Source organism: Oryctolagus cuniculus, chromosome 17, assembly GCF_964237555.1.
Source record: "Oryctolagus cuniculus chromosome 17, mOryCun1.1, whole genome shotgun sequence".
Lineage (NCBI taxonomy): Eukaryota > Metazoa > Chordata > Mammalia > Lagomorpha > Leporidae > Oryctolagus > Oryctolagus cuniculus.
The window spans coordinates 44,212,192-44,234,597 of record NC_091448.1 but is presented as its reverse complement, the minus strand read 5'-3'; the positions used below and the strand labels follow the sequence as shown (position 1 = coordinate 44,234,597).

General features: G+C 60.1%; 4 protein-coding genes and 3 non-coding genes across 13 annotated transcripts; 2 read left to right on the top strand and 5 right to left on the bottom strand.

Annotated features, from left to right (window-relative positions):
• Positions 1 to 552: 552 nt before the first annotated feature.
• On the bottom strand, positions 553 to 7,940 carry NEK8 (NIMA related kinase 8). Of its 5 annotated transcripts, none has more exons than XR_011383611.1 (15): positions 7,788 to 7,940; positions 5,951 to 6,156; positions 5,464 to 5,696; positions 5,136 to 5,267; positions 4,564 to 4,772; positions 4,355 to 4,419; positions 4,090 to 4,271; positions 3,858 to 4,008; positions 3,422 to 3,498; positions 2,971 to 3,088; positions 2,304 to 2,454; positions 1,980 to 2,051; positions 1,721 to 1,879; positions 1,379 to 1,537; positions 553 to 1,012 (listed from the first exon to the last, which is right to left on the bottom strand). XR_011383611.1 is itself a non-coding variant. In XM_002718921.5 (15 exons), the coding sequence occupies exons 1-15, from the start codon at positions 7,886 to 7,888 to the stop codon at positions 984 to 986; spliced, it is 2,136 nt and encodes a 711-aa protein (XP_002718967.2). In that variant the 5' UTR covers positions 7,889 to 7,940; the 3' UTR covers positions 553 to 983. The 5 variants fall into 5 exon arrangements, 4 of the variants coding, with proteins under 4 accessions (XP_002718967.2, XP_069917228.1, XP_069917227.1 ...); XM_002718921.5 differs by having other exon boundaries at positions 1,980 to 2,143; XM_070061127.1 differs by lacking the exon at positions 7,788 to 7,940 and adding an exon at positions 7,216 to 7,350 and having other exon boundaries at positions 1,980 to 2,143.
• TLCD1 (TLC domain containing 1) lies at positions 2,617 to 11,562 on the top strand. 2 transcript variants are annotated; one of them, XM_070061143.1, is made up of 4 exons: positions 2,617 to 2,850; positions 10,461 to 10,543; positions 10,633 to 10,715; positions 11,038 to 11,562. In XM_070061143.1, exons 2-4 carry the CDS (start codon positions 10,480 to 10,482, stop codon positions 11,419 to 11,421), a joined length of 531 nt encoding a protein of 176 aa, XP_069917244.1. In that variant the 5' UTR covers positions 2,617 to 2,850; positions 10,461 to 10,479; the 3' UTR covers positions 11,422 to 11,562. The 2 variants fall into 2 exon arrangements, with proteins under 2 accessions (XP_069917244.1, XP_002718968.1); XM_002718922.5 differs by lacking the exon at positions 2,617 to 2,850 and adding an exon at positions 9,777 to 10,146.
• Positions 11,563 to 11,954: 392 nt separating this feature from the next.
• On the bottom strand, positions 11,955 to 17,068 carry RPL23A (ribosomal protein L23a). 2 transcript variants are annotated; one of them, XM_070059962.1, is made up of 6 exons: positions 16,842 to 17,068; positions 14,618 to 15,071; positions 13,779 to 13,962; positions 12,780 to 12,956; positions 12,220 to 12,289; positions 11,955 to 12,014 (listed from the first exon to the last, which is right to left on the bottom strand). In XM_070059962.1, the coding sequence occupies exons 2-6, from the start codon at positions 14,640 to 14,642 to the stop codon at positions 12,000 to 12,002; spliced, it is 471 nt and encodes a 156-aa protein (XP_069916063.1). In that variant the 5' UTR covers positions 14,643 to 15,071; positions 16,842 to 17,068; the 3' UTR covers positions 11,955 to 11,999. The 2 variants fall into 2 exon arrangements, with proteins under 2 accessions (XP_069916063.1, NP_001192153.1); NM_001205224.1 differs by lacking the exon at positions 16,842 to 17,068 and having other exon boundaries at positions 14,618 to 14,654.
• On the bottom strand, positions 12,355 to 12,419 carry LOC127484518 (small nucleolar RNA SNORD42). Its single transcript, XR_007911579.1, has one exon. It is a non-coding gene; the product is annotated as a small nucleolar RNA SNORD42 (small nucleolar RNA).
• Positions 13,028 to 13,099, bottom strand: LOC127484520 (small nucleolar RNA Z17). Its single transcript, XR_007911581.1, has one exon. It is a non-coding gene; the product is annotated as a small nucleolar RNA Z17 (small nucleolar RNA).
• LOC127484517 (small nucleolar RNA SNORD42) lies at positions 14,047 to 14,113 on the bottom strand. The gene has a single exon (XR_007911578.1). It is a non-coding gene; the product is annotated as a small nucleolar RNA SNORD42 (small nucleolar RNA).
• A 310-nt stretch (positions 17,069 to 17,378) lies between the features above and the next one.
• RAB34 (RAB34, member RAS oncogene family) lies at positions 17,379 to 22,179 on the top strand. Its single transcript, XM_008271022.4, has 11 exons — positions 17,379 to 17,505; positions 18,157 to 18,342; positions 18,566 to 18,657; positions 20,417 to 20,482; positions 20,564 to 20,665; positions 20,757 to 20,821; positions 20,956 to 21,007; positions 21,166 to 21,247; positions 21,318 to 21,408; positions 21,541 to 21,648; positions 21,731 to 22,179. The coding sequence occupies exons 2-11, from the start codon at positions 18,289 to 18,291 to the stop codon at positions 21,796 to 21,798; spliced, it is 780 nt and encodes a 259-aa protein (XP_008269244.3). The 5' UTR covers positions 17,379 to 17,505; positions 18,157 to 18,288; the 3' UTR covers positions 21,799 to 22,179.
• The last annotated feature ends 227 nt before the right edge of the window (positions 22,180 to 22,406 follow it).

The window sequence follows — 22,406 nt, the reverse complement described above, 5'->3', positions numbered from 1 at the left end:
CCTTCCCCGGCCGCGGCCCTGCAACCGCGGCCGGGCCCAGCCCACGTCTTGTGGTGTGTGGCTGCCACCCACCCCACCTCTGAAGAGAGCACGCTGCAGGCAGGCAGCGGATACTTTTATTCAGGCGACTTCCAGTCTACCGGGAAACTGGTCTGGTCCAGCCAGCTCCCCTTCCCCCCTCCACGTGGGTCTGGGGAAAGGCATGGGGTGAGGAGGTGACCTCTGCAACACTGGGCGGCTCCCGCACTCCCGCAGGGCTAGGGAGGCCTCGCAGGTTGTGCAAATCCCTGCTGCGGGATAAGGAGTGGGGGCGGGCAGCAGCTCCCTCCGAGCTCCCAGCCCCAGGCCAGCCTAAGGGCCAGTCCGGGCTTGCCCTGCTCCCAAGCTTGGAGACCATGTCCCACTGGGCAGCAGGGGCTCTCCTGGCTGGAAGAGGGGAAAGGCCTGACTGCAGCCCCACCAGCCTCCGCCTGCCAAGGCCCAGGAGACCACCCAGCTCCCCAGGGTCTGACCCCAGGGGTAGACTGAGAAAAGGGGTGGGGGTGGCTGAGGTTCGGGTTTATTGAAAGATTTATTTATTTGAAAGGCAGAGTTACAGAGAGAGAGAGGTCTTCCATCTGCTGGCTCACTCCCCAAAAGGCAGCACCAGCTGGGCCTGGACAAGGTGGGAGCCAGGAGCCTGGAACTGCATCCGGGTCCCCCACGTGGGAGGGAGGAGCCCAAGCACCACTTCTGCTGGCCTCCCAGGCGCATGAGCAGGGAGCTGGATCGGAAGTGGAGCAGCCGGGGCTGGAAATGCTGCTCACATGGCTTTGCCTGCTCCGGTTGGGGTTCCGAAGCAAAGCAGGACTTCGCTGGCCCTTCCGCCCCTCTGATGACAGCCCAGGGGTCTGGTGGGGACAATCATGCCGCAGGCGCCTGCACTCTTCATGACTCTTGGTGGAGAAGCCAGATCAGGGTGGTCCAGAGGTGCATCCAGCACCTCAGGGGGGCACGGGCTCATCCGTGACAGCTGGAGGGTACCAGACAGAACCCCCTGCAGCCTCCCGGAAGGCGGTGCCTCCAGAAAGCATTCCCACCACAACCCCCGCCCCGCAGGGCCCTGCCAGGCCAGAGCTGGAGGTTCAGAGCCTCTTGGACCCGCGGGGTAGGAGGAGAAGGAGCACACAAAAGCCCTGGGTAGAGCACACAAAAGCCCTGGGTAGCGCCCACCAGCACCCACTTCTGGCAGGAAGCTTGGTCTTGCCCCACAGCTTCTGGGAGTCGACGGTGTGTGGTGTGTTTGGTAGTTTGGGCTGTGACTGCCTGCCAGGAATGGGAGTGTGGGCAGGGCCCCCCTGGGTTAGCCTGGCCTGGGTGGGGGGGAGTCAACACTCACGCCGCACAGCCAAGAGTGTGTTTCCGTGGCAGCAGGACACGGAAGTCACGGTGTAAGGGTGTGTCTCGTCCAGCTGCACCGGCCGAGGGAGGCCGGCATCCTCGTCCCTCCTTCCCAGCCGGCCTCGGGCTCCCTTGCCCCAGGAGTACACCTCACCCTCTGCCAGAGAAAAGCCCGAGGGAGAACGTGGGAAGGGGCACACGGCCCAAGCAAGCAGCTCTGAGCCCAGCCTACCAGACTGGCCCCGGGGGGAGCTGGCTGAGTCCAGCGGCCCTGAGCGTGATGTCCTACACTGCCTGCCAGGCTCTCCGTGCCAGTCTGCCCGCTGTGCCCACCCCTCACCTGCCCCAATGGCTACAGTGAAGGCATCGCCACAGGCCACCATCGCCATCCTGATGCCCTCGAGGCCTTGGACCTGACAGGGTGCCCGGCCGCCCCGGCCAGTGCTGCTGCCCAGCTGCCCGTGCTGATTGCTGCCGAATGTGTAGCAGTGCCCCGCGGCTGTGGAGGGAGGGGGCAGGAGAGCAAGGGAAGGCGCCTCAACAGAGGCCCTCTGGAAGCCAGGGCGCCCCCCACCGGCCTCCCATGCACGCGTCCTCACCAGTCACAGCAGCTGAGTGCGCAGTGCCCAGGTCCACACTCAGCAGGGGCTCCCGGTCCAGGGGTGCAGAGCCTAGAGGGGTGAAGCTCAGGGCCTCCTCCACTTGCTGGTGGGGAACGGGATCCTCCCCCAGGGAGATGTGGTCCAGGCCCAGCTTATTGAACCTGAAGGCAGAGCCAGAAGGCAGATCCAGACTGCCCGCCCCCAGCTCTCTGGGCAGGGGCTGCTGCACCTGCACTGGGCCAAGCAGCATCCTCAGCCCCTCTCAGCGTGGTCCTCGGTGGGCGGCAGAGGCTGGGGAATCAGCCCGGTGCACCTGCTCACCTGTTGCTCCCACAGGCCAGAGCTTGGCCAGGCACAGTGAGGAGCATGGACGAGTCGATGCCACATACAATCCGCTGGGCTTCCTGTCCTGGGGGCAGGGGCACCTGCTGGGGGCAGCTGTGGGACTCCCTGGTCCCCAGACCCAGCCTGCCTACAAGGAAGGAGAAGGCGAGATGGGGTTAGTTCGCACTTCAGCACTGGGCGGGGCCCAGAGAGCAGGCTGTTCCCTGCGCCTCAGAGGGCCTTGCATGGCGCTGCCGTCAGCCGGATCCTCCCTGAAAGCCCTGTTCGGATGCCCCCTCTGTCTCCACAGGTGACTGCTGCTCCTGGAGCTCCTACACCTGAGCCTCGGCGTGGCCCCGATGCTGTCTGACCTGTGGCAACGCTGCAGCTGTGCCATCTCCACTAGCCCGAGTCCTCCAGGGGACAGGTACCCACCTGCGCCACCGCTGGAGTTAGTGCCCAGTGCGCCTGGAGGAAGCCACATCTTGTTCATCTGGCCCCAGCACCCAGCCCAGGGTGGACCCACAGTGGGTGTGTGACCAAGGTGTGTTGAAAGAATAAATCGGAGAGAAAAGAGGGAAGACAGAATGGAAGGGGGAGGCGGGGGTATGGGAGGGGGCTGGGGGACGAAGCTTAGGGGCTGCAGCAAGGGTGGAGACCTTACCACCATCTCCGCGGCCCCAGGCAAACAGTTCTCGCTCAGTGGACAGGGCTAGCACGTGAGAGGCCCCGCAAGCCACCTGCACCATCTCATAGCCCAGCAGGGCCTCCACAATGGTGGGCTAGAGTGGGGGAAGAAGCAGGGGGCCGGTGGTCAGGACTCGCCCCCAGGCGGCAGCACCCCCAGTGGGGATGAAATTGGAGCTTGCACATTTTCAAGTGCTGTCTCTTTAACTCCAGCTGCACACATGCTGCCAAGCAGGAGGCGCTCACTGGCGAAGCCTGGTCTTTCTGTGCTTCCGCTGATGCCACCAAGAGCAGGTGCAGCCTCGGAGCCAGAGGCACCTGTGCTGCTGGGGACTCCCCTGCCCCAGTGTGGTATCGGCTCTCAGATGTGGGCCGTTTGCCATCCCCCTACTTCCCCTTCCCCAGGGCGAAACCCACAGGATCCCCACCTGGCTGATGTCGGTGAGGCTGCCGTGGCCGAGGCACCCGTTGCTGCCGCTGCCGAAGGTCATGATGATGCCGCGGTCTGGGCAGGAGGCAGGGAGGAGACAGAAGGCAGAGAAGTTAGACCAGTCCCACACCTGTGGTTTGGAGGAGCAAGACGAAAGTTGGGGGCTAGAGCAAAAAGGATGGGTGAGAACAGGCCAGGGGGCTGTCTTCTCAGTGTATGACTTCGGACAAGTGGCAGAATCTCTGAGCCTCAGTTTCTCCACCTGTCAAATGGGTATACCATAACAATGCCCTTGCCAAGCCCGTTGTGTGGGGTGACAGAGATGGTGTAAGTAAATCTCAACGGCTAGCAGACAGAAAGCACTAACTCAACAACTAGGAGAGAAAAAGGTTAGGTGAGCAGTTTGCAACGAGTGAGCTGCTCTGTGGGCTCACCGGTCAGGCAGGCCGTAAAGAGGTCCCCACATGCCACGTGCTTGATGGTCACGCCCGACTGGCCTTCCAGGAAACGCGACACGAACTGGGGCTGCGGCTGCTCCACCGCCCCGGGGAGGAGGGCGCCTCCCCCAGTGCCGAGGGGCGGGGCCTGCGGAGGGAGGGGGCGGCGCCTGAGCACCAGCAACCTCCCTGTAGGTCCCCACTCTGACCCCTTCCACGCCCTGCTCACCTCCCAGAGGATGAGGCGCCCAGAGCGCGTGACGCCAGCCTTCTGCGTGCGCCCAGCCGCCACTTGCACCACCTCCGTGTTGAGCATGGGCAGCCTCAGGGGGGCGCTGAGCCCGCTGCCCCAGGCGTACACTGATGACAGTGGTGGAGGAATGGCCGGCCTCCCGTGTCCTCGAGGGACGCCTGCAGAGACAGCGAATGGAGCCCATGAACCCGGTGGGAGTTGGGTGGTGTTGGCCAGGACTCAGCAGCCCGCCCGCACTCACCCCTGCAGCGGGCACTGCTGCTCCTGCTCCCAGAGGGCCGCCCAGTGGCCAGGGACTTCTCTGCCCTGTGGGACCACAGGTCGGGGCTTCAGGGCACGGGCCCTCACAAGCATTCCTACATGCTGGCCCCCAGCACCCCTCCACCTCGCGCCTCCTGTGCTCCCTTTTGCCCCCACCCAGCCGCCCAGGACCCCTGCCCTTTTACTGGCCTCCGCATGCGGACACTGCCCAGGTCGGTGTGGAGGCTGAGGAGGGCCCGGATGCAGAGGGGCTGTGCCATGATGTGGCTGAGCGGCGGCCGCTGGGCAGGCTCCAGGCTGAGCAGGCTCAGGACGAGCTGGCGCAGCTCAGGGCTGTACCGGTCCGAGATGGGCGCAAAGGTGCCACTCATGATCTTCAGCACCAGTGCGGGCAGGTTCTGAAAGGCGCCAAGTGGGAGTTGGCCAGGGCCCCCCTGTCAGCAGAGGGCTCCCAGAATGATAGTGGAGCTAAACCCTGCTTTGACATGGCTGCAGCTATGTCCTCAGAAGCCCCGGGTTGTTGGAAAAATCCGAGGCTTGCTCTTGGGAGTGTCCCTGATCTCATGGGAGAGTCATAGCCATGCCCCCAGGAGCCCTGAGTGCAATGGGCGGACCCAGGCCCTGTTCTCAGAAACCCACCGTGTGAGGTTGACCCCCCAAATGACACAGCCACAAAGAAGGAACACAGGACACTGGAGCTGAGGACGGCCGGGGAGGGAGGCAGACTCCCTGGTTGTCCCTTTCCAGGCGAGTACACTCACCGCAGCCTCGAAGGCCCTCTTGAGGCTGGCTAGTTCATAGAGGACACAGCCCAGAGCCCAGATGTCACTCTTCTGGTTGTAGGGCTTGCCCTCACACAGCTCGGGGGAGATGTAGCATGGAGTACCCACCACCTGCAGGAGGGAAGCTGAAGTCACAGCCCTGTGGGGAGGGAGGACCAGGGGCTCCACCCTCAGCTCCAGAGCCAGCCCCGGGGCCTCCTCCTACGGCAGCGCCGGGACAGGAGCCAGGGCTGTGTGCTGGGGGGGATGCGGAGCAGGCATCGGCCCTGCAGCCTTAGCGCCCTCGGTGTCCCTTCGCGCCAGGCACCGTGTAGGCCTTGCTCTTGCTGCTGAGAATCTTGGAGATGCCGAAGTCGCCGATCTTCACGACCATGCGGTGCTTGTCCAGGAGGATGTTCTGGGTCTTGAGGTCCCGGTGGAGGATGAGGTGGGTGTGCACGTGGTGCAGCGCGAGCAGGATCTGCACGAAGAAGTGCAGGATGGTCTCCTCCTCCAACAGCGAATTGCAGCGCTTCTGGATGAATTCAGCCAAGGTGCCGCCTGGGGCCAGGGAGCCAATCAAAACCCAGGCCTTCCCATGCCTGGGACAACCCCCACCCCAGCCTCCAAAATGCAACAGGGCACTGGAACCAGAGGGGGCCAGAAGCCTGCCAGGGTCACACTGCTGGGCCAGAACCCTGAACCTCTGACCCCCAGCCAAGCCCATTCAAAGGAGGGAAGCCGACTGACGTGTGTCGCCTGTCCCAGCGTGACGGACCCGCTGCAGCCAAGCCAGGGCGGGGAGGCTGGCCCACCTGGCGCGTATTCCATGGCGATCATGAGGGCTTTGTCCTCCAGGAAGTTCTCATAGTACTCGATGACATTGGGGTGGTTGAGCAGCTTGAGCACCTGGCACTCGTTCTGGGCCGCCTGCCGCTCTTCCTTGGTCATCTGCTCCACTGGGATCTGCTTGATGATCACCAGCTTCTGGTCGGCCTTGCGCAGGCACAGGTGCACGATCCTGGAGACACAGGTACAGGCTCTGAGGCTCCAGCCACAGATCAGGCAGGGCAGACCTGGGCCGGGATGTTCCGGGGGGAGCGAGCACCATGGCAGAGGTCGCCCGCGCTTGCACACGGGGAGCACTCGGCTCAGACTTTGTGTGGGACCTGTTTCACCACGGCATAAAGAGCCTTGATCGCTAAGTTCCCACAGGCTCTGGAGTTAACTGCCTGTGCTTAGATCTTGAATCCTCCTCTTACTAAGTATGTGACTTGCATATAGTAGGTGACATCACCTGGAAAACAGGGCCGCTGAGAGGATCAAATGAGAAAAATGCGTGTCAAGCACTTAGCACCGTGCCTGGCACATAGGAACAGGTCAGTGAGTGGAAGCCATTCTTACCGTTATTTTATTTCACCTCATGGCTGATGTCCACTACATCCCTAGTGCACAGCCCAGGATTCAGCACACAGGAGCTTACCAAATGTTTCCTGATGGAATGGCTGTAACTTGACCATCTAAGCCTTGAATTTTCAGGGTCAGATCCCTCCTCTGAGCCTCGGGCTCATATAGCTGGCTACGAGGCATCCCGAATTTTAACAAATTCAAAATGAAACCTTTGATTCCTGCCCCTTAACCTTTCCTCCCTTGTCTCTCCCTCAGTTGGTGGGTGACAGTACCGTTCCTGTTATTAAAATCAGACGCAGAATCTGAAAATCATCCCAGAATCCTTCCTCCAGCTCACGCTAACACATCAGCAAATCTTGTGGCTACCTCCTAGATACTGTAAACCCACCCAATCCTCCCTGGGTCCTCTGCTATAACCCTTGTCCAGGTCATTTTAGTGCAGACTAAAATGCTGTACTAGCCTCCACTCCCCTCACTCTCAAATATAAACTCCAGAAGCAGCCGGTGGCATTTTAAAAATGCAATCCACATGAGAACGTCCCCTGCTGCAGAAGTCCTGTCATACTGCAAGTACATTCAACCCCTTCGCCCTGGCTAACGAGGCCGGAACAGATCGCCGCGTGACCATCGCATTTTACACCGCTCCCTTCTTTGCCCACTACCTTCCAACCTGAGTCTTTCCCTCAGGGCTCCGAATTCTCCTCCGCCCACGCCATTTCCGCCATTTCCCCGGGGTGCAAGCTCTTCCCTCACGTCACATCACTGCTGCTCGCTGCTCAAGTCCCTGCTTTGAGTTGAATCTCACTTCTCAGAGAACTCCTCCTCGACCGCCCCAAATAAACAAACCCTCTCCCTGGTGTTGGACTCTATCCTCGCTGCCTGGTAATAACCGCTCGTAACTGCTCCTACTTTACAGGTGTTATTCATTGTGTAACTTTCCTACGGCCTGTGAGCTGACAGGGAAACGGCCACGCCTGTTTCGGTCCTAACTGTGTACTCTGCGCCCAGTCTGACACACACGGGCCAGCGCCTAAGCAATCTAACAGAACCCCGCCAGCACGCACAGGTGGCCAGGGGCGTGGCCTCACGGGGGCGGGGCCTCCGGTCCGGTACCGGAAGTCTGGGCGGGGCTTCCCAGAGTGGCGCTCACTCCTCGGGGCGGGGCGCGATTTCGCGGTCAAAGTTAGGGCCTATTACCATCTCTCTCCCCTGGCAGTTTCCTCCCCCAGAGCCCTGGCTCACCCGAAGGCACCTCGCCCCACAACTCGGATCCGCTCGTACTTCTCCATCTCATCTCCCAGAGTTACACTTCCGGAACCTCGCTTGTCCCCGCCGCGGCGCATGCGCGGCCCTGCCCACGGGGTGCCCCGCCCCCCGCGCGGGACGCTAAGGGCGGGGCGGGGCCGGAGGGAGCGGCGCTGGGTGTGGGCTCCGCGGGCGGGCGTGCGCTGCGCTGGCTACTGCGCCGGGTTCCCTCGTGGACCTGCCACCCACGCAAAGAAGGCAGTCCGCCGCTTTTTAGCACGTCCCGCAGCGGCCAGCAACGGCGCCGGCCACTTCCCACCTATGGTCGGGCCCCGCTCTCGCGAAGCTGCTTAGATGAGAGGGGTGCCTGCCCGGAGAGTTGCCCCTCTCGGGCCGGGTGGGCGCCGAGAAGCAAGGACCGACAGCCTCGGCTGCCCGTGGGCGACGCTGTTTCCGAAGGCGCGCGAACGATAGACACGAGTGCAACTTAGCAGAAGCGGCGCTTTGGTGCCCTGGGGCGGAAGGAGGCTTGGGTTCGCGTTTGCCTGGGGAAGGGCCGGGAAAACCCCAGGTTGTGCAGGGGGAGTCCTCGGGGGAGGCCGGTACCAGCGGCGAGCCTCGCGCTTGTGCGCACTCCCGACGCGGCCGCCCGTGCAGGGGGACCTCAGCTCTGCCCCGGGCCTGGGGCCTGGAGTGCCGGTGCTCCCCGGCGCCTCCTGCTCTGCGGGAGCTCCACGAAAGCCCCGCGGTATGCAGAAAGGTGATCATTAGCTAGGGATGAGCGGGCGAGGACTGTAAGGAAAGGGGTGTCGGGTCTTTGCCCTGCCCCTCGAGAGGACCTGCGAACGCGCTCGGGGGCACGGGACACCGGAAAGGCCCTGGAAGGCCCCTCGGCCGCGGGCTCCAGCCAGCGTCGGCTGGCCAGGCTACCCTGTAAGCCGAGGGAAGGCCGCGGAGGGGCGGGGGAAGCAGCTCACCGGGGACGCTCGTGCTCTCGCCTAGAAACCGACGGGGCCCCTAGGAGCCGCCCTGGGATTAATGGGTAACCTTGGAGCCGCCAGGAGAGGCAGAGCAAAACACCCAGCCGCTTGGGTCTCTGCGCTCCACTGGTTTCCTGCGCCCTCTCTTCCCCCTTCCCCCACTGACTCCCCGACGCACACGCCCCCTCCGGCCCTCAGCTGCTCCTTTCGGCCCTGGCTCAGGTTATCCCCGAATCCCAGCTGCTCTGCTCGTCTGGCGGCGGGCGGGGACCCCGCGCCACGGTGAGGACAGGCTGACACCCAGCGGCCGGGAGCTGCAACTGCACCAGGCGGCGGTGGGCAGTGAGGGTCACCCCAGGAGCCGGGGACACGGGGGCAGTCTACCCCGCCCCGGCCTCCGGGGAGCCGGGGAAGGGCTGGGATAGCTGAACGAGGACTGTGACAGCCTCGTGGCCCCCGGAGCCCCAGGGCGGGCTGGGAGGAGAGTGGCGATGGGTGACTCAACAGTTCCTAAGCCATCACTCGCGAGAGGCGCGGGAGAGGCAGGTAAACAAGTCCGCCTCTGGCCGGGTGGAAGAAGAGGGTCTGGGCGGAGACCATCGTTCAGCGCACGGCTCCGACTCTTCCCCGGGACGCGGGCTGACGGGCCGTGGGCGTGCGGTGGGTCCCGCCCAGCTCTGCCCAGAAAGGAGTTGAGGGCGGAGAGTTCTCGAGGTACCCGCCCAGAACGGGGGAGCCCGTGCCCCCCGGGGAAAGTGGGGACGCGGGTTAATGAGGCCGGACAAGCGAGGGCGGCTGGGGGACCCCGTCGGCAGTCGGGAGGAGCCTGCGAAGGGCGCCTCGGCTGCGGGGTCCAGGACAGCCCCTTCTCACCCAGTGTCCCCCTGAGCCGGGCGGGGCTCGGGAGGCCCCAGGGAGAAGGGGCTCGCGCCCAGCCCGCGGCGGAGGCGCCTGAGGGGCGGGAGCGGGCGGACGGGGCGGGGCGGGGGCGCGGGCGGCGGGGGGCGGGGGCAGAGGCCGGGGAGGAGCGAAGGGGCCTAGAGGGCTCCGCGAAAACTGTGTGGCACTGGCGCCGGTCGGAGAGGCATCCGGGTTGGACTGGCCCGAGTCGGAGCTCTGTTCCCAGCACAGCCCGAGGAGGCAGCCTAGAGGGCGGACGGACCGACGGCAGGGAGGGCCAGCATGTCCCTGCTGCTGCACCCCGCCCTGCCGCTGCTCCTAGGAGCCACGCTGACCTTCCGAGCACTCCGGCGCGCGCTGCGGCGCCTGCCCCTGCCCGCTCACGTGCGAGCGGACCCCTTGCGCACCTGGCGCTGGCACAACCTGCTTGTCTCCTTCGCCCACTCCATTGTATCGGGGATCTGGGCGCTGCTGTGGTGAGTGAGCGGCTGGGGGAGTGCGGTGGCCCGGGGATCGCGCGCGGGGCTGAGAGTGGGCCCCGCGTTGCTCTCCCCATCCCTCGGGCGGGCTGAGGCCAGGCTCCTCACCTGACTCCCTGTTTGGAGTCCTATCCAACCAGCAGCAGCTCTGGGAAACCCGAGGCACCTGGGTTTCGTCCAAGCCCCTCCTCACTCCCAGCCAGCCAATAGCGCGAGGGCAGACTCTCAGGGGACTGGCGGGTTAGCGCGGGAGGAGGGGGTCTTTGGGAGTGCCGGAATGAAGAGGGCCTCCCCTTCTCCTTCCTCTGCAGTGTGTGGCAGACCCCCGAGATGCTGGTGGAAATCGAGACGGCGTGGTCGCTTTCTGGCTATTTGCTCGTTTGCTTCTCTGCAGGTAGGTCTTACCGGGAAGGGTAAGTTAGGGCACAGAGACACCAACTCGCTCGGCCCCCTTCCTGACCGCCCCCCCCCCCCCCGCGCCAGGGTATTTCATCCACGACACAGTGGACATCGTGGTCAGTGGTCAGACGCGAGCTTCTTGGGAATACCTTGTCCATCACGTCATGGTGAGTGAGACACAGGGCGACCGAGGCTCTTGCCCCATCTTCCCGAACCTGCGAGGGAGGTTGTGTCTTAACCCTAGCCCATCCCTGTGTCCTACTTCTCTTGCTAGGACGCTCAGGGTTGGCAGCGTTGCTGTCAGAGGCCTGCCATCTACAGCCTCACTCAAATGGGCTGGGCACGTTACCCAGCACCAGAACCCGTGGGCAGGGATCGAAGTGTAACCGTGTTGAATGGGCTAAGCCTCTCTTCACCGCGAACTTGGAAGACACTGGGTGCTTTCCAGCGTCCACTCTTGTGGTAACGCACTCCCTCACTGTCTCCCAGGCCATGGGCGCCTTCTTCGCAGGCATCTTTTGGAGCAGCTTTGTCGGTGGGGGTGTCCTGACACTCCTGGTGGAGGTCAGCAACATCTTCCTCACCATCCGCATGATGATGAAGATCAACAACGCGCAGAGCCACCCCCTCTACCGGGTCAATAAGTATGTCAACTTGGTCATGTACTTCCTCTTCCGCCTGGCCCCCCAGGCCTACCTCACCAAGTTCTTCCTGCGCTACCTGGGCCAGAGGACCCTGGGCAGCTTCCTGCTGGTCACCCTGCTCCTGCTCGACTTGATGATCCTCATTTACTTCTCACGCCTCCTGCGCTCAGACTTCTGCCCTGAGCGTGCCCCCAAGGGGCAGCACAAAGACAAGTTCTTGACGGAGTGAGACCCAGAGCCTGCCACTTGTGGCAAGGGCAGCAGATACAGCCAATAGAAACCACCTGACCGGCAGTGGGACTCGGCCCCAGGACACCCAGGCCTCTCTACCTTGAACCTGCACCCACTATTGAAAACACTAATGAAAGCACTCCTCTGAAGTCCTTTCTTTTCTTGGGCAAGGGGTGAGGGAAGCTGACCGACCGGTCGGACTTGGTTGTCAGGTGTGTGAAGACCAGGCTACCCATAAGCCAGCCAGCCAACCCAATGGATGCTAATGAAAACTGAAATTGGCTCTCTGCTTTCTGTGTTATAGCTTCACACACAGCCTCTTCCAGGAATAAAGGGGGCTCTTAAAAAACTTGAAAACAAGTCCTAGCCGTCTTAGGACAACTAACCCTTAATCAATCTGAAAACAAATATGGTGGTGTGCCAGGTCTGTGTTCCAACAGGGCAAGCCTGGGCCACCAGGTAACTCTGTGTATCATATCCCAGTACAGCCTCCACCCAGCCCAACCAGAAATGTGACACAAAGAGCATATATATGGTGAAAAAACATATATTTAGAATTAGCCAGCTGGACTCCGTTCAGATGATCCCAATCTGAAAAACAAAAGGGGACTTGGTTATTGGAGCTGCAATGTGAACATTAAGCTGGAATGTCATGGTCAAAATGCAAAGTGACAGACTGGTCAGCTAAGGATGGGGTCCAGTCAATCACGCAGCAGTCAGGCTCTGGTCACTGACACATCGTTCGCACGGAGGGGAGGGGATGCGCGTTACGGAATTTGGCGGAAAGGAAGCTTACTTTGTTGGCAACGTCCAGAGCATCATAGTCCGGAGCCAGCCGCACATACGCCTTCTTCTCTCCGTCAGGTCTGGGGCAGAGAAGGGAGCCTTAGTCCTTGCTGCTCACAGCCTCTTGCCCCCCAGCCCTGACCTGGCGCATCAGTGGTTCCTTTGTAGGTGTCATTCTTTTCCAAATAGTGCGTTTTCCATCATTTGCGCAGACAGGGCTAGGGAAGCCATCACAACGCCAATTCCCTTGTATGGGAAAGGCCACAGGCCATGCTAAGACTTAAGAACTCAGGTACTCTGACAAACTGTTTACTCCAGTGTGTGCCTCTGCTCAGAGGCAGGAATCCAGGCGAGCACCAAGCCCATAAACCCAGCCCTGTAAGTGTCCTCAGGTCTAACCCCAGCAAGGACTAATTACAGCAGGGGCGCTCACTTCAGGGCTCGCACACTGGGAAACCCACTTCTGAGCCCCAGAACAGCATCGAGGAGCTTTATGCCACCCAAGCTGTCTTGTTCCTGACCACGGCCCCAGCCTTTCCACGCCATGGGGCATTCCAGGCACCTGGTTACCTGATCAGGGTGTTGACTTTGGCCACATCAATGTCATAGAGTTTCTTCACAGCTTGTTTGATCTGGTGCTTGTTGGCCTTGACATCCACAATGAACACCAGTGTGTTGTTGTCTTCTATCTTCTTCATGGCCGACTCCGTGGTCAGGGGGAACTTGATGATGGCATAGTGGTCAAGCCTGGAGGAGAGACAAAATGGAGTCACCTGGCCAGGGTCAAGGAGCAGAAAGACAGGCCTGTTTGGAGACTTGGTGCATCAGACCATGAGGTAGCAATCATCTTTATCAGACTTTGGTCGCTTAACAATGTCATCACGTGCACCCTGACACTTAGGGCCCAAACCCTCAGCCTGGTGGCAGACCCCCAACCCATTTTGTCTCTCACAAGAAGCTAGTCTCTGCTCAGCCAAACACTACCTTCTTGTTCTAAAACTAGGCCACATCTCGATCTCTTACTATGCTGAGTCTAACTGCTCCTCCATGGACACACCCCGCTGCTGGCAATGTCTACCATGGCTCTAATCTTCACTTCCTGTGACCAGCAGCGTAACACTAAAACGCCCAAATCAAGCCTTCCCTGAGTACAGTGTGCGAGTATTTGGGAGAGTGCAAAGAAGCTTCTATACAATGTTGGTCAGCCATTACTGCAAAACAAAAATAGCTGACTCCTCACTATCAATCAAGCATCAACCGGCACTCTCACCTTCGAAGACTGGCAACTACAATAGGTGCCATGAACAAGAATCTAAACTTGAACCTCCCAGCTAAGGAACATCTCTACAACACCACCAACCACACGTGGGTCAATTAACCTAAGGGGTAAGCTGGCCAACGCGACCCCTTCAAATTTGACCATGATCGCAGACTCCTGCTCTGGAACAATCCCCTCAGGTTCCCATCAGGGCAGCACACTGGGTGCCAAGGTGTGTGTGAGACCGCGCTCCAGCACGGCCAAGTTTCCCCAACCACCGATGGAGGCGCCGGGGTCGGGGCACGACTGACTTGTTTCTCCTGGGGGCGCTCTTCCGAGGGTATTTGGGCTGCCTTCGGAGGCGTAGCGTCTTGGGGCGCCGGAAGGTGGGGGACGTGCGGATCTTCTTCTTCTTGTGGCTGTGGACGCCTTTCAGCACTGCCTTCTTGGCCTTCAAGGCCTTCGCTTTGGCTTCGACTTTAGGAGGGGCAGGAGCTAGGAGACAAGAAAACGAAGCTGCGTGATTCAGAATTCGGTCACTTCCAGCCTCAAGCCCTGCAGCAGGCGCCTGGTCCACATGTGCATCAGTGGTTCCTTTGAAGACATCATAAGTCTCAGGAAATTAAGATTTTTCCATCATATGCACGACGCTGGAGGCTAAAGCGATCCACTTCAGTAATTTAAAGGATACTAATAAGAAAAACGTAACTAAAGCGTAACTAGCACCGAGCGAACGCTCAATACCTGTCGGACGTGTGCTAGCGGTTTTATATGTGCCGTCGCAAAGCTACCGGGTGACAGCCCCGCTCAACACCGAAAAAGCAGAAAAATGAGTAAGGCTCAACAGTAACTCCCTACAGATCTGGAAGCACGGAGCGACGACCTCTGGCCGCGCCTAGCTTCCCAGAGCCGGCTGTCTGGCTCCCCCGGCCGGTGATGCCGCGCGGGTTGCCTCCCCAACCCCCTTCACTGGAACTCCGTCCATGCGGTTGGGCCCACGCGGCCCATACGCGCCATAGCGTGACACGAACACAGAAAGCAGCTCTGGAGCAGATCCCGCACAACTTAAGCCAGTCGCCGTCCTCCTAGTTTGTTTGCTCGGCAGGGATGCCCTTGCAATCCAACCACGGACCCCAGCCCCAACACACACCTTCCTTCTTCGCCTTCGGCGCCATCTTGGTGAAAAGGGTTTCCCAGGCCCGTTCCCGTGGGCTTATAGAGACAAGTCTCACGGAAGACTCGCGATATCTTGTACTCAGAGCTGATTGGACAATCTATCGTGGCGCCCGCTGGGAATTGTAGTTAACTGGTTTTCTCGCGAGCGGGACTAAGCGTAAGGCACCCCTCCCCTCGGAAGGCAATAAAACTTATGGGAAGCTAGTTTTTTGAAGACACAGTCCTTGGCTTGGGCTTGTGGCTGGCGTTGCGGGTTGCCGTTTGGATCCCGGGCGTTTCTCATCTTGAGCAAGTAAGAGTCTCAGGGAGCAGAGGGAGACGCGAGAAAACGGTAACGCTGCCCGGAACACAATCGATTGGGAAGCGAGAAGCAGAGGACTGGAATGTCGTCACACAGCTTCCCTGAGAACACCTCCCTCAGACAGCATCTGTGGGAATTTTGAAATGTATTTTTAAAAGTTTTTAAACAGACACATATTTACAAATGTATGTATTTACAGAGTACCATGTGATGTTTCTATACTTATATATATTATGTAATGTCCAATCAGGATACATATATCCACCTCTCCAAACATTTAACATATATTTATGATGAAAACATTCAATATCCTATCTTTTTGGGCTGTTGTAGCAAGTTAAGCTTCCGGCATCCCACATGAGCACCTGTTGAAGACCTTGCTGCTTTCCCTTTATTTATTTATTTTTTTTAAGATTTATTTTATTTATTTGAAAGGCAGAATTACAGAGAAGCAGAGAGAGAGAGAGGTCTTCCATCCGCTGGTTCACTCCCCAGATGGCCATAATAGCCAGAGCTGCACCAATCCAAAGCCAAGAGTCTGGAGCTTCTGGGTCTCCCACGCGGGTGCAGGGGCCCAAAGACTCGGGCCATCTCTGCTGCTTTCCCAGGCCAGGCTACTCCACTTTTGGCCCAGTCTGCTAATGGCCTGGGAAAGCAGCAGAGATGGCCCGAGTGCTTGGGCCCCTGCACCCACAGGGGAGACCCAGAAGTTCCTGGCTCCTGGTTTAGGCCTGGCCCAGCCCAGCCCTTGAGGCCATCTGGGGAGTGAACCAGCAGATAGATCTAAGTCTGCCTTTCAAATAAAATATAAGTCTTTTTAAAAAATCCTGGTTTTAGCCGGCGCCGTGGCTCAATAGGCTAATCCTCCACCATGCAGCGCCGGCACACCGGGTTCTAGTCCCGGTTGGGGCGCCGGATTCTGTCCCGGTTGCCCCTCTTCCAGGCCAGCTCTCTGCTATGGCCAGGGAGTGCAGTGGAGGATGGCCCAGGTGCTTGGGCCCTGCACCCCATGGGAGACCAGGAAAAGCACCTGGATCCTGGCTCCTGCCATCGGATCAGCGCGGTGCGCCGGCTGCAGCGGCGGCCATTGGAGGGTGATCCAACAGCAAAGGAAGACCTTTCTCTCTCTCTCTCTCTCACTGTCCACTCTGCCTGTCAAAAAAAAAAAAAAAAAAATCCTGGTTTTGTTTTGTCTATTTATTTGAAAGGCAGAGTTACAGAGAGGGAGAGAGAGAGAGAGAGATTTTCCATCCTCTGGTTCACTCCCCAAATGACCGCAATGGCCAGAGCTGGGCCTATCTGAAGCCAGGAGCCAGGAGCTTCTTCTGGGTCTCCCATGCAGGTGCAGGGGCCCAAGGACTTGGGCCATCTTCTACTGCTATTCCAGGCCACAGCAGAGAGCTGGGTCAGAAGTGGAGCAGCCGGGACATGAAATGGCACCCATATAGGATGCTGGCACAGCAGCAGCGGCTTTTACCTATCATGCAACGCCAGCCCCTCTTTTTTTTTTTTTTAAGAGAAATATACAGTACATTACGGTTGACTATAGTCACTGCAACAGAACCCTGGAACTCCTTACTCCTGATTATATCTTGACACCCCTTAGTCAACCTTCCCCCATTCCTCCCTCCCTCCACCCCTCCCCAGCCTCTGGTAACCATCATACTTTCAAATTCCATGAGATCACTTTTTTTTTTTTTCCCCAAGAGACTCCACACAGGGGTGAGATTGTGGGGAATTTATCTGAGCTTTGCTTATTTCACCGCCAGTTCCACCCAGCATCTGTGGAATTAGGTCCAGAAAGGAATATAATTCTTCAATAATAGCGGCCTGGGGACTGTGAGGGTCCAGTGTGTCAAGGGTATTGTAGCAGGGGCCGCACCGGTTCCCCCTTCACCTGTGCCACCGGCAGTTTTCCCGATCATCTCTTGAGGGCCTCTCAATATTCCAGACACCCGGGGCACACACAGATTTCTTCAGGATTCGTGAGTTTCACTCAGGCCCCTCCCCCGAGTGAGTCTCCTAATGCCCAGGGTCGCCTCTCTGAAGATGGGGGGGGGGCACCCCGCCCCAGCTCTCTCCCTTGTGGGAACCGGATGTCCCTTTTGTGAAATCGGCTGTGTGCTGTCCCTCGCGTCCATCCTGCAGGACTCTGCAAAAAGGAAAAGGTGTTTTTTTGGGGGGAAGAGTAGTGGACGCCCCCTGGCAGAGAGGAGCCCTCGAATCCCAGGGCTGAGCCCACCGCAAGAGCGGAGTTGCCCGGCTCCCTTGGCCTTTTTCTGTCCTGCTTGGAGGGCGGCAACTTGGCCTTCGGCCCCACCACCCCCGCTGGACAGAGCAGCCTCTCCTGGGTGGGCACCCCCTTGCCGCTGCCCTCCGCCCTCCCAGGGCAGAAGGGCGAGCAGGGGCAGCCTCCATGAGTCACGTCCCGGGCCTGGGGTTGGGAAGGGAAGCGCCGCCTCTCCTTGGGCCCCCTCTCTCCCCCTTTTCGCTCCCCGCGGGTTCTGGCCTCGCCAGCTGCGGCGCAGCCGGCATCGATTCCCCATCAGCGACTCGGCCGGGTAAGGGTCCCCAGGAGGGCGCAGCCCGGGCACGGGTGCAGGGTGGGCACGTCCTGGGGGGGGGTCCCCCATCTGGACAGGCTCCCGGTGGGGTGGGAGCGGCAGAAGCGCCGCGGAAAAGAGAGGAGAGGAGAGAGGAGGGGGAGGCGAGGGCGGGCTGCGGGCCGAGAGCCGGCGGGGAGAGGGCAGGGGGCGGCCCTTCTCCAGGAATTTCCGGGGATCGGGTTACCGCGTTCGCCCAGCGGGAGCCGAGGGAGACGCCAGCCCTGCGGCGGCCCCGGGCCCCTCGCCCCCTCGCCTAGCGGCCCGCGGGCCTTGGCAGCGTCGCCCCGGCCCACACTGACCCCGTGTGGCGGGGCCGCTCTGGAATGGTAGGGCCGCCTCAGCCCCGAGTCGTCGTCGGGGCTCCGCGGCCGCGGGTTATCGTCGGAACTCTCCGGCCCCGCGTGGTCGTAGGGTCTGCGCGGGCCCGGCCGGCCCCGGACCAGACTCCTCGCCCTCGGCCGGCGGCCGAGGGGTCTCCCCGCCCCCGAGTCGTCCTCGGGACGCCCCGCGCCCGGGTCATTGTGGGCTCGCCTCGGCCCCAAGTGACTGTCTCATCCCCGTGGCCCGCGGTGGTCGCCGCGTCGCCGAGGCCGCGGGCTCCCGCAGGCTCCTCGTGGCCCCGAGTTGTAGTCGGGACGCCCCGGCCGCGGGTGATTGTTGGGTCTCCTCGGGCCCGGGGCGCCGGAGCGGATCGGGCCTCGGCGCCTCCTCGGGGCTCCCCGCAAGGCCACAGGCAAGATGAACATTCTGGCGCCGGTGCGGAGGGACCGCGTCCTGGCGGAGCTGCCCCAGGTAGGCGCCAGGGCCGCGTCGGTTCCCGGCTTCAGCGGGGTGTGGGCGGGCTGGAGGCGGCACCAGACCAGTGAGAGGACTGGGCCCAGCCCGCCACCCAGCGAGGCCGGCAGGCTCCGGTGGTCTCTGCCCAGCCCCCATCCCGTCCCCCATCCCAGCCTGCCTGGCTGTGGGACTCGGGCACCCAGTGGGTGAGCCCCATTTTCTCCCCCCCCTCACCCAGTGCCTGAGGAAGGAGGCCGCCTTGCACGTGCGCAAAGACTTCCACCCCCGCGTCACCTGCGCCTGCCAGGAGCACCGGACAGGCACCGTGGGGTGAGTTAGGGACACCATAACAAAGAACAAGTCCCAGGCCACCTTGTAGTCACAGGAACGGGACACATCCCCCGCTCTGGGGCCCTGCGTCAGCCCCTGCCAGCTACGCTGTTACTTGGAGGCTTCTTTCCTCTCAGCGAAGGGGTCCTGAGGCCTGTGAGGCAGTAGGGTAGAAAGGTGGCAGGCGTGTCTGCTGTCGGCGTGGGGAGGGGTCACCTGCCCAGCTGCCCAGGGCAGGAGGCTGGCAGTGCCTGCTGGGATGAGTTGCACGGTGGGAAAAAAAGGTAATGGTGCTGATAATAGTTGTTGCCGTTAATTGAGCATTTACTGTATGCCAGGCAGTGTTGAGTACTGTCACTGTATTTTTTTTTTTTTTAAGATTTATTTATTTATTTATTTGAAAGGCAGAGTTACAGAGAGGCAGAGGCAGAGAGAGAAAGGTCTTCCATCTGCTGGTTCACTCTCCATTTGGCTGCAATGGCTGGCGCTGCACCAATCCTAAGCCAGGAGCCAGGAGCTTCCTCCAGGTCTCCCACGTGGGTGCAGGGGCCCAAGGATTTGGGCCATCTTCCTCTGCTTTCCCAGGCCACAGCAGAGAGCTGGATCGGAAGTGGAGCAGCCGGGACTCTAACCGGCGCCCACATGGGATGCCGACACTGCAGGCGGCAGCTTTACTCACTACACTTCAGTGCCGGCCCCACAGTCTTTTATTGAGTAGAAAACACACTTAGGGTGCATCGTAATTTCAGAGGTGTTAAAAGGGGGTGGGTAAGTGCACTGGAATACAGGACATTTAAGGCAGGTATTTGGCACAGTGGTTAAGATACTGCCTAGAGGCCTGTATTATGGGCGCCGGTTTTTGTCCACTCTGATCCAGCTCTGTACTAATGGCCTGGGAAAACAGAAGAAGATGGCCCAAGATGCTTGGGCCCCTGCCCCCATGTAGGAGAACTGGATGAAGTTTCTGGCTCCTGGCTTTTGCCTGATCCAGCCCTGGCTATTGCAGCCATCTGGGGAGTGAACCAGCGGGTGGAAAATCTGTGTGTGTTTGTGTGTGTCCGTCTCTCTCTAACTCTGACTTGCAAATAAGTAAATCTTAAAAAAAAAAAAAGCTGCTGCTTGGGATTCCTATGTCCCACATCAGACTTCCTGGGTTTGAGTCCTAGCTGTATTCCCAATTCCGCCTTCCTGAAGCAGTGCACGCTCTGGGAGACAGCATGTCAAGGCTCCAGTACCTGTGTCCCTGCCACCCAGGTGGGAGACCTGGATGGAGTCCAGGCTCCTCCTGCTGTGCTGGCCCAGCTTTGACTGTTGTGGCCACCTGGGGGAGTAGACTAGTGAATGGAAGTCTCTCTCTCTCTCTCTCTCCCCCTCGATGTCTGTTTCTGCCTTCTGAATAAAATGAACAAAGATAAATGAAAATTAAAATAGGAAACATATCTAATTTTAACTTTTACAACAGCCCAATAAAATATATACTAAAGCTCCACCTAACAGATACTTCAACTGAAGTTCAAAGAGGCTGCGTAACTTATCCAAAGTCATATGTTAGTAAGTGTGAGGGCTGGAATTCAGATTCGTGTCTCTGATGCTGCACTCTGAAATACTCCTTGTCCTCGGTACATCTGTCCAGGCAGCTACCTGGGAGACCTGGTGTCCATGGTAACCTCAGGCTGGGGGCAGTACCTTTCTCAACCCAGCAGGGAGCTTTGGCACTCCCTAGGGTGAAAGAGCTGGTGCCCACTCTTGTGTCCAACAGATTTAAGATCTCCAAGGTCATTGTGGTGGGAGACCTGTCGGTGGGGAAGACATGCCTCATTAATAGGTAAAGGGCTGCTGGGGCTGGGCTGGGCGGGGCTGGGCAGGGCAGGGCGGGGCCTAGGCCAGAGCATCTCCTGCTCGGCAGGTTCTGCAAAGACACCTTTGATAAGAATTACAAGGCCACCATCGGCGTGGACTTCGAGATGGAACGGTTCGAGGTTTTGGGTGTCCCCTTCAGTCTGCAGCTGTGAGTGTTTCCTCTGCCTTCAGCTCTGCCTGCCCCCACACCTGCACCCCATCCCTTCACGTCCCTGTGCTCCGCTCCCCCTTCCTCCCAGCTGGGACACCGCTGGACAGGAGAGGTTCAAGTGCATCGCGTCAACCTACTACCGCGGAGCTCAAGGTGATGGGCTGGGTGACGTGGGGTCGGGGGGCCTGCGCATGCGCTTGGCCCCTGCTTGAGAACTGGGGGGAGTGGGGCAGCGAGCACACAGTGTCTTCCTTGTCAGCCTGGGGCCATTTCCGCTTCTCTTGCAGCCATCATTATTGTCTTCAACCTGAATGACGTGGCGTCCCTGGAACACACCAAGTATGTGAGGATGCTCTCATGTAACGGGAAGCTCCGAGGACAGAGGGCTCAGAAAAGAGGGGTGGCGTCCACGAGCAGAGAGGGAGTACGTGGGCGCGCGGGTGCCAGTGGGGGCGCCCTGGGCTCCCTCATTCCTCACTGTCCGCCGTCCGTGGCAGGCAGTGGCTGGCCGACGCGCTGAAGGAGAACGACCCTGCCAGTGTGCTCCTCTTCCTTGTGGGCTCCAAGAAGGACCTGAGTGTGAGTGTGCCTGTGGGGGGCCTCCCAGCTCGGTGAGGGATCCCCGCACCTGACTCTCCCATCCCCCCAGACTCCTGCTCAGTACGCACTCATGGAGAAGGACGCACTCAAGGTGGCCCAAGAGATCAAGGCCGAGTACTGGGCGGTCTCCTCTCTCACTGGTGAGTTGCAGGCTTCAGGCCTCAGCAGTGCTGTCTTGCCTGCTTGTCCTCTCTCACTCCTGCCTCTCTAGCAGTGCCCGGCGCCCCCAGACCTGCCACTGCCTCTGAGTACCCATCCGCTCCCCATGTCAGGTGAGAACGTTCGAGAATTCTTCTTCCGTGTGGCGGCACTGACCTTTGAGGCCAACGTGCTGGCTGAGCTAGAGAAGTCTGGAGCCCGGCGCATCGGGGATGTTGTCCGTGAGTGCCTGTCTGGTTGGGGGTGGCAGGGAGCAAGGGGACCCTCCGGTCCCTGCTGCACATCTCTCCCATGCTTCTTCAGGCATCAACAGTGACGACAGCAACCTCTACCTAACTGCCAGCAAGAAGAAGCTTGCGTGCTGCTCCTGAGTGGTGAGGGGACGGTCCAGAGACTGCTCATCCCTGGGCACTGTGGCGCCCTGACTCCCCCAGAGCTTGATCCATGGGTGTGTGCACTGTTTTCCTAGACCAAAGAGCTGCCCCTTGGTGGCAATGCCCCAGGGGGTAGCTGGGACCATTCTACTTACTTCCGGCCCCCGGGCACCATGCCAAAGACTGGATGCTCTCCTATGCCCCAGGGGCTCTCCAGCATACGCAGCAGTGTGTGTGTGTGTGTGTGTGTGTGCGCGTAGGGCAGTGTCCCCACTGCCTCTCGTCAGCCTGCTCAGCTTTTTGGGTATAAAGATGCTCCGTGAGTCCAGCCTCACCATTGTGCCTTATGCATTAAAATCTCTGTTACTTGCGCTTTCAGGACTGGAGTCCTTCGTTGGGGATGAGGGATGTGTAAGGGGCGTGGCTGCTGGCCATTTGGGAAGCAGTACTTCCTGTGGGGGCTCGGGCCACCCCGGCCTTGGCCAGAGCCCAGGCAGGCTGGGAGCCCAGATGCCATGTTTGGGAGGCTGCACAAGACCCTCCCTGGGTAAGCCAGCTTTGCAAACGCTTTCCTCGGCTCCTTCTCCTAAATGTCCACCAGTAGA

Coding starts and splice junctions, on each gene's coding strand:
- NEK8 (XM_002718921.5), bottom strand. CDS start 7,888: ATGCGCCGCGGCGGGGACAAGCGAGGTTCCGGAAGTGTAACTCTGGGA. Junction 5,697..5,950: donor CGCCATGGAATACGCGCCAG/GTGGGCCAGCCT, acceptor CCCTGGCCCCAG/GCGGCACCTTGGCTGAATTC. Junction 4,420..4,563: donor GGCAGTGTCCGCATGCGGAG/GCCAGTAAAAGG, acceptor GTGGTCCCACAG/GGCAGAGAAGTCCCTGGCCA.
- TLCD1 (XM_002718922.5), top strand. CDS start 9,953: ATGTCCCTGCTGCTGCACCCCGCCCTGCCGCTGCTCCTAGGAGCCACG. Junction 10,147..10,460: donor GGGATCTGGGCGCTGCTGTG/GTGAGTGAGCGG, acceptor CTTCCTCTGCAG/TGTGTGGCAGACCCCCGAGA. Junction 10,544..10,632: donor GCTCGTTTGCTTCTCTGCAG/GTAGGTCTTACC, acceptor CCCCCGCGCCAG/GGTATTTCATCCACGACACA.
- RPL23A (XM_070059962.1), bottom strand. CDS start 14,642: ATGGCGCCGAAGGCGAAGAAGGAAG. Junction 13,963..14,617: donor GCCGAAGGCGAAGAAGGAAG/GTGTGTGTTGGG, acceptor CTTGTCTCCTAG/CTCCTGCCCCTCCTAAAGTC. Junction 12,957..13,778: donor AGCGCCCCCAGGAGAAACAA/GTCAGTCGTGCC, acceptor TCTCTCCTCCAG/GCTTGACCACTATGCCATCA.
- RAB34 (XM_008271022.4), top strand. CDS start 18,289: ATGAACATTCTGGCGCCGGTGCGGAGGGACCGCGTCCTGGCGGAGCTG. Junction 18,343..18,565: donor TCCTGGCGGAGCTGCCCCAG/GTAGGCGCCAGG, acceptor CCCCTCACCCAG/TGCCTGAGGAAGGAGGCCGC. Junction 18,658..20,416: donor CACCGGACAGGCACCGTGGG/GTGAGTTAGGGA, acceptor TGTGTCCAACAG/ATTTAAGATCTCCAAGGTCA.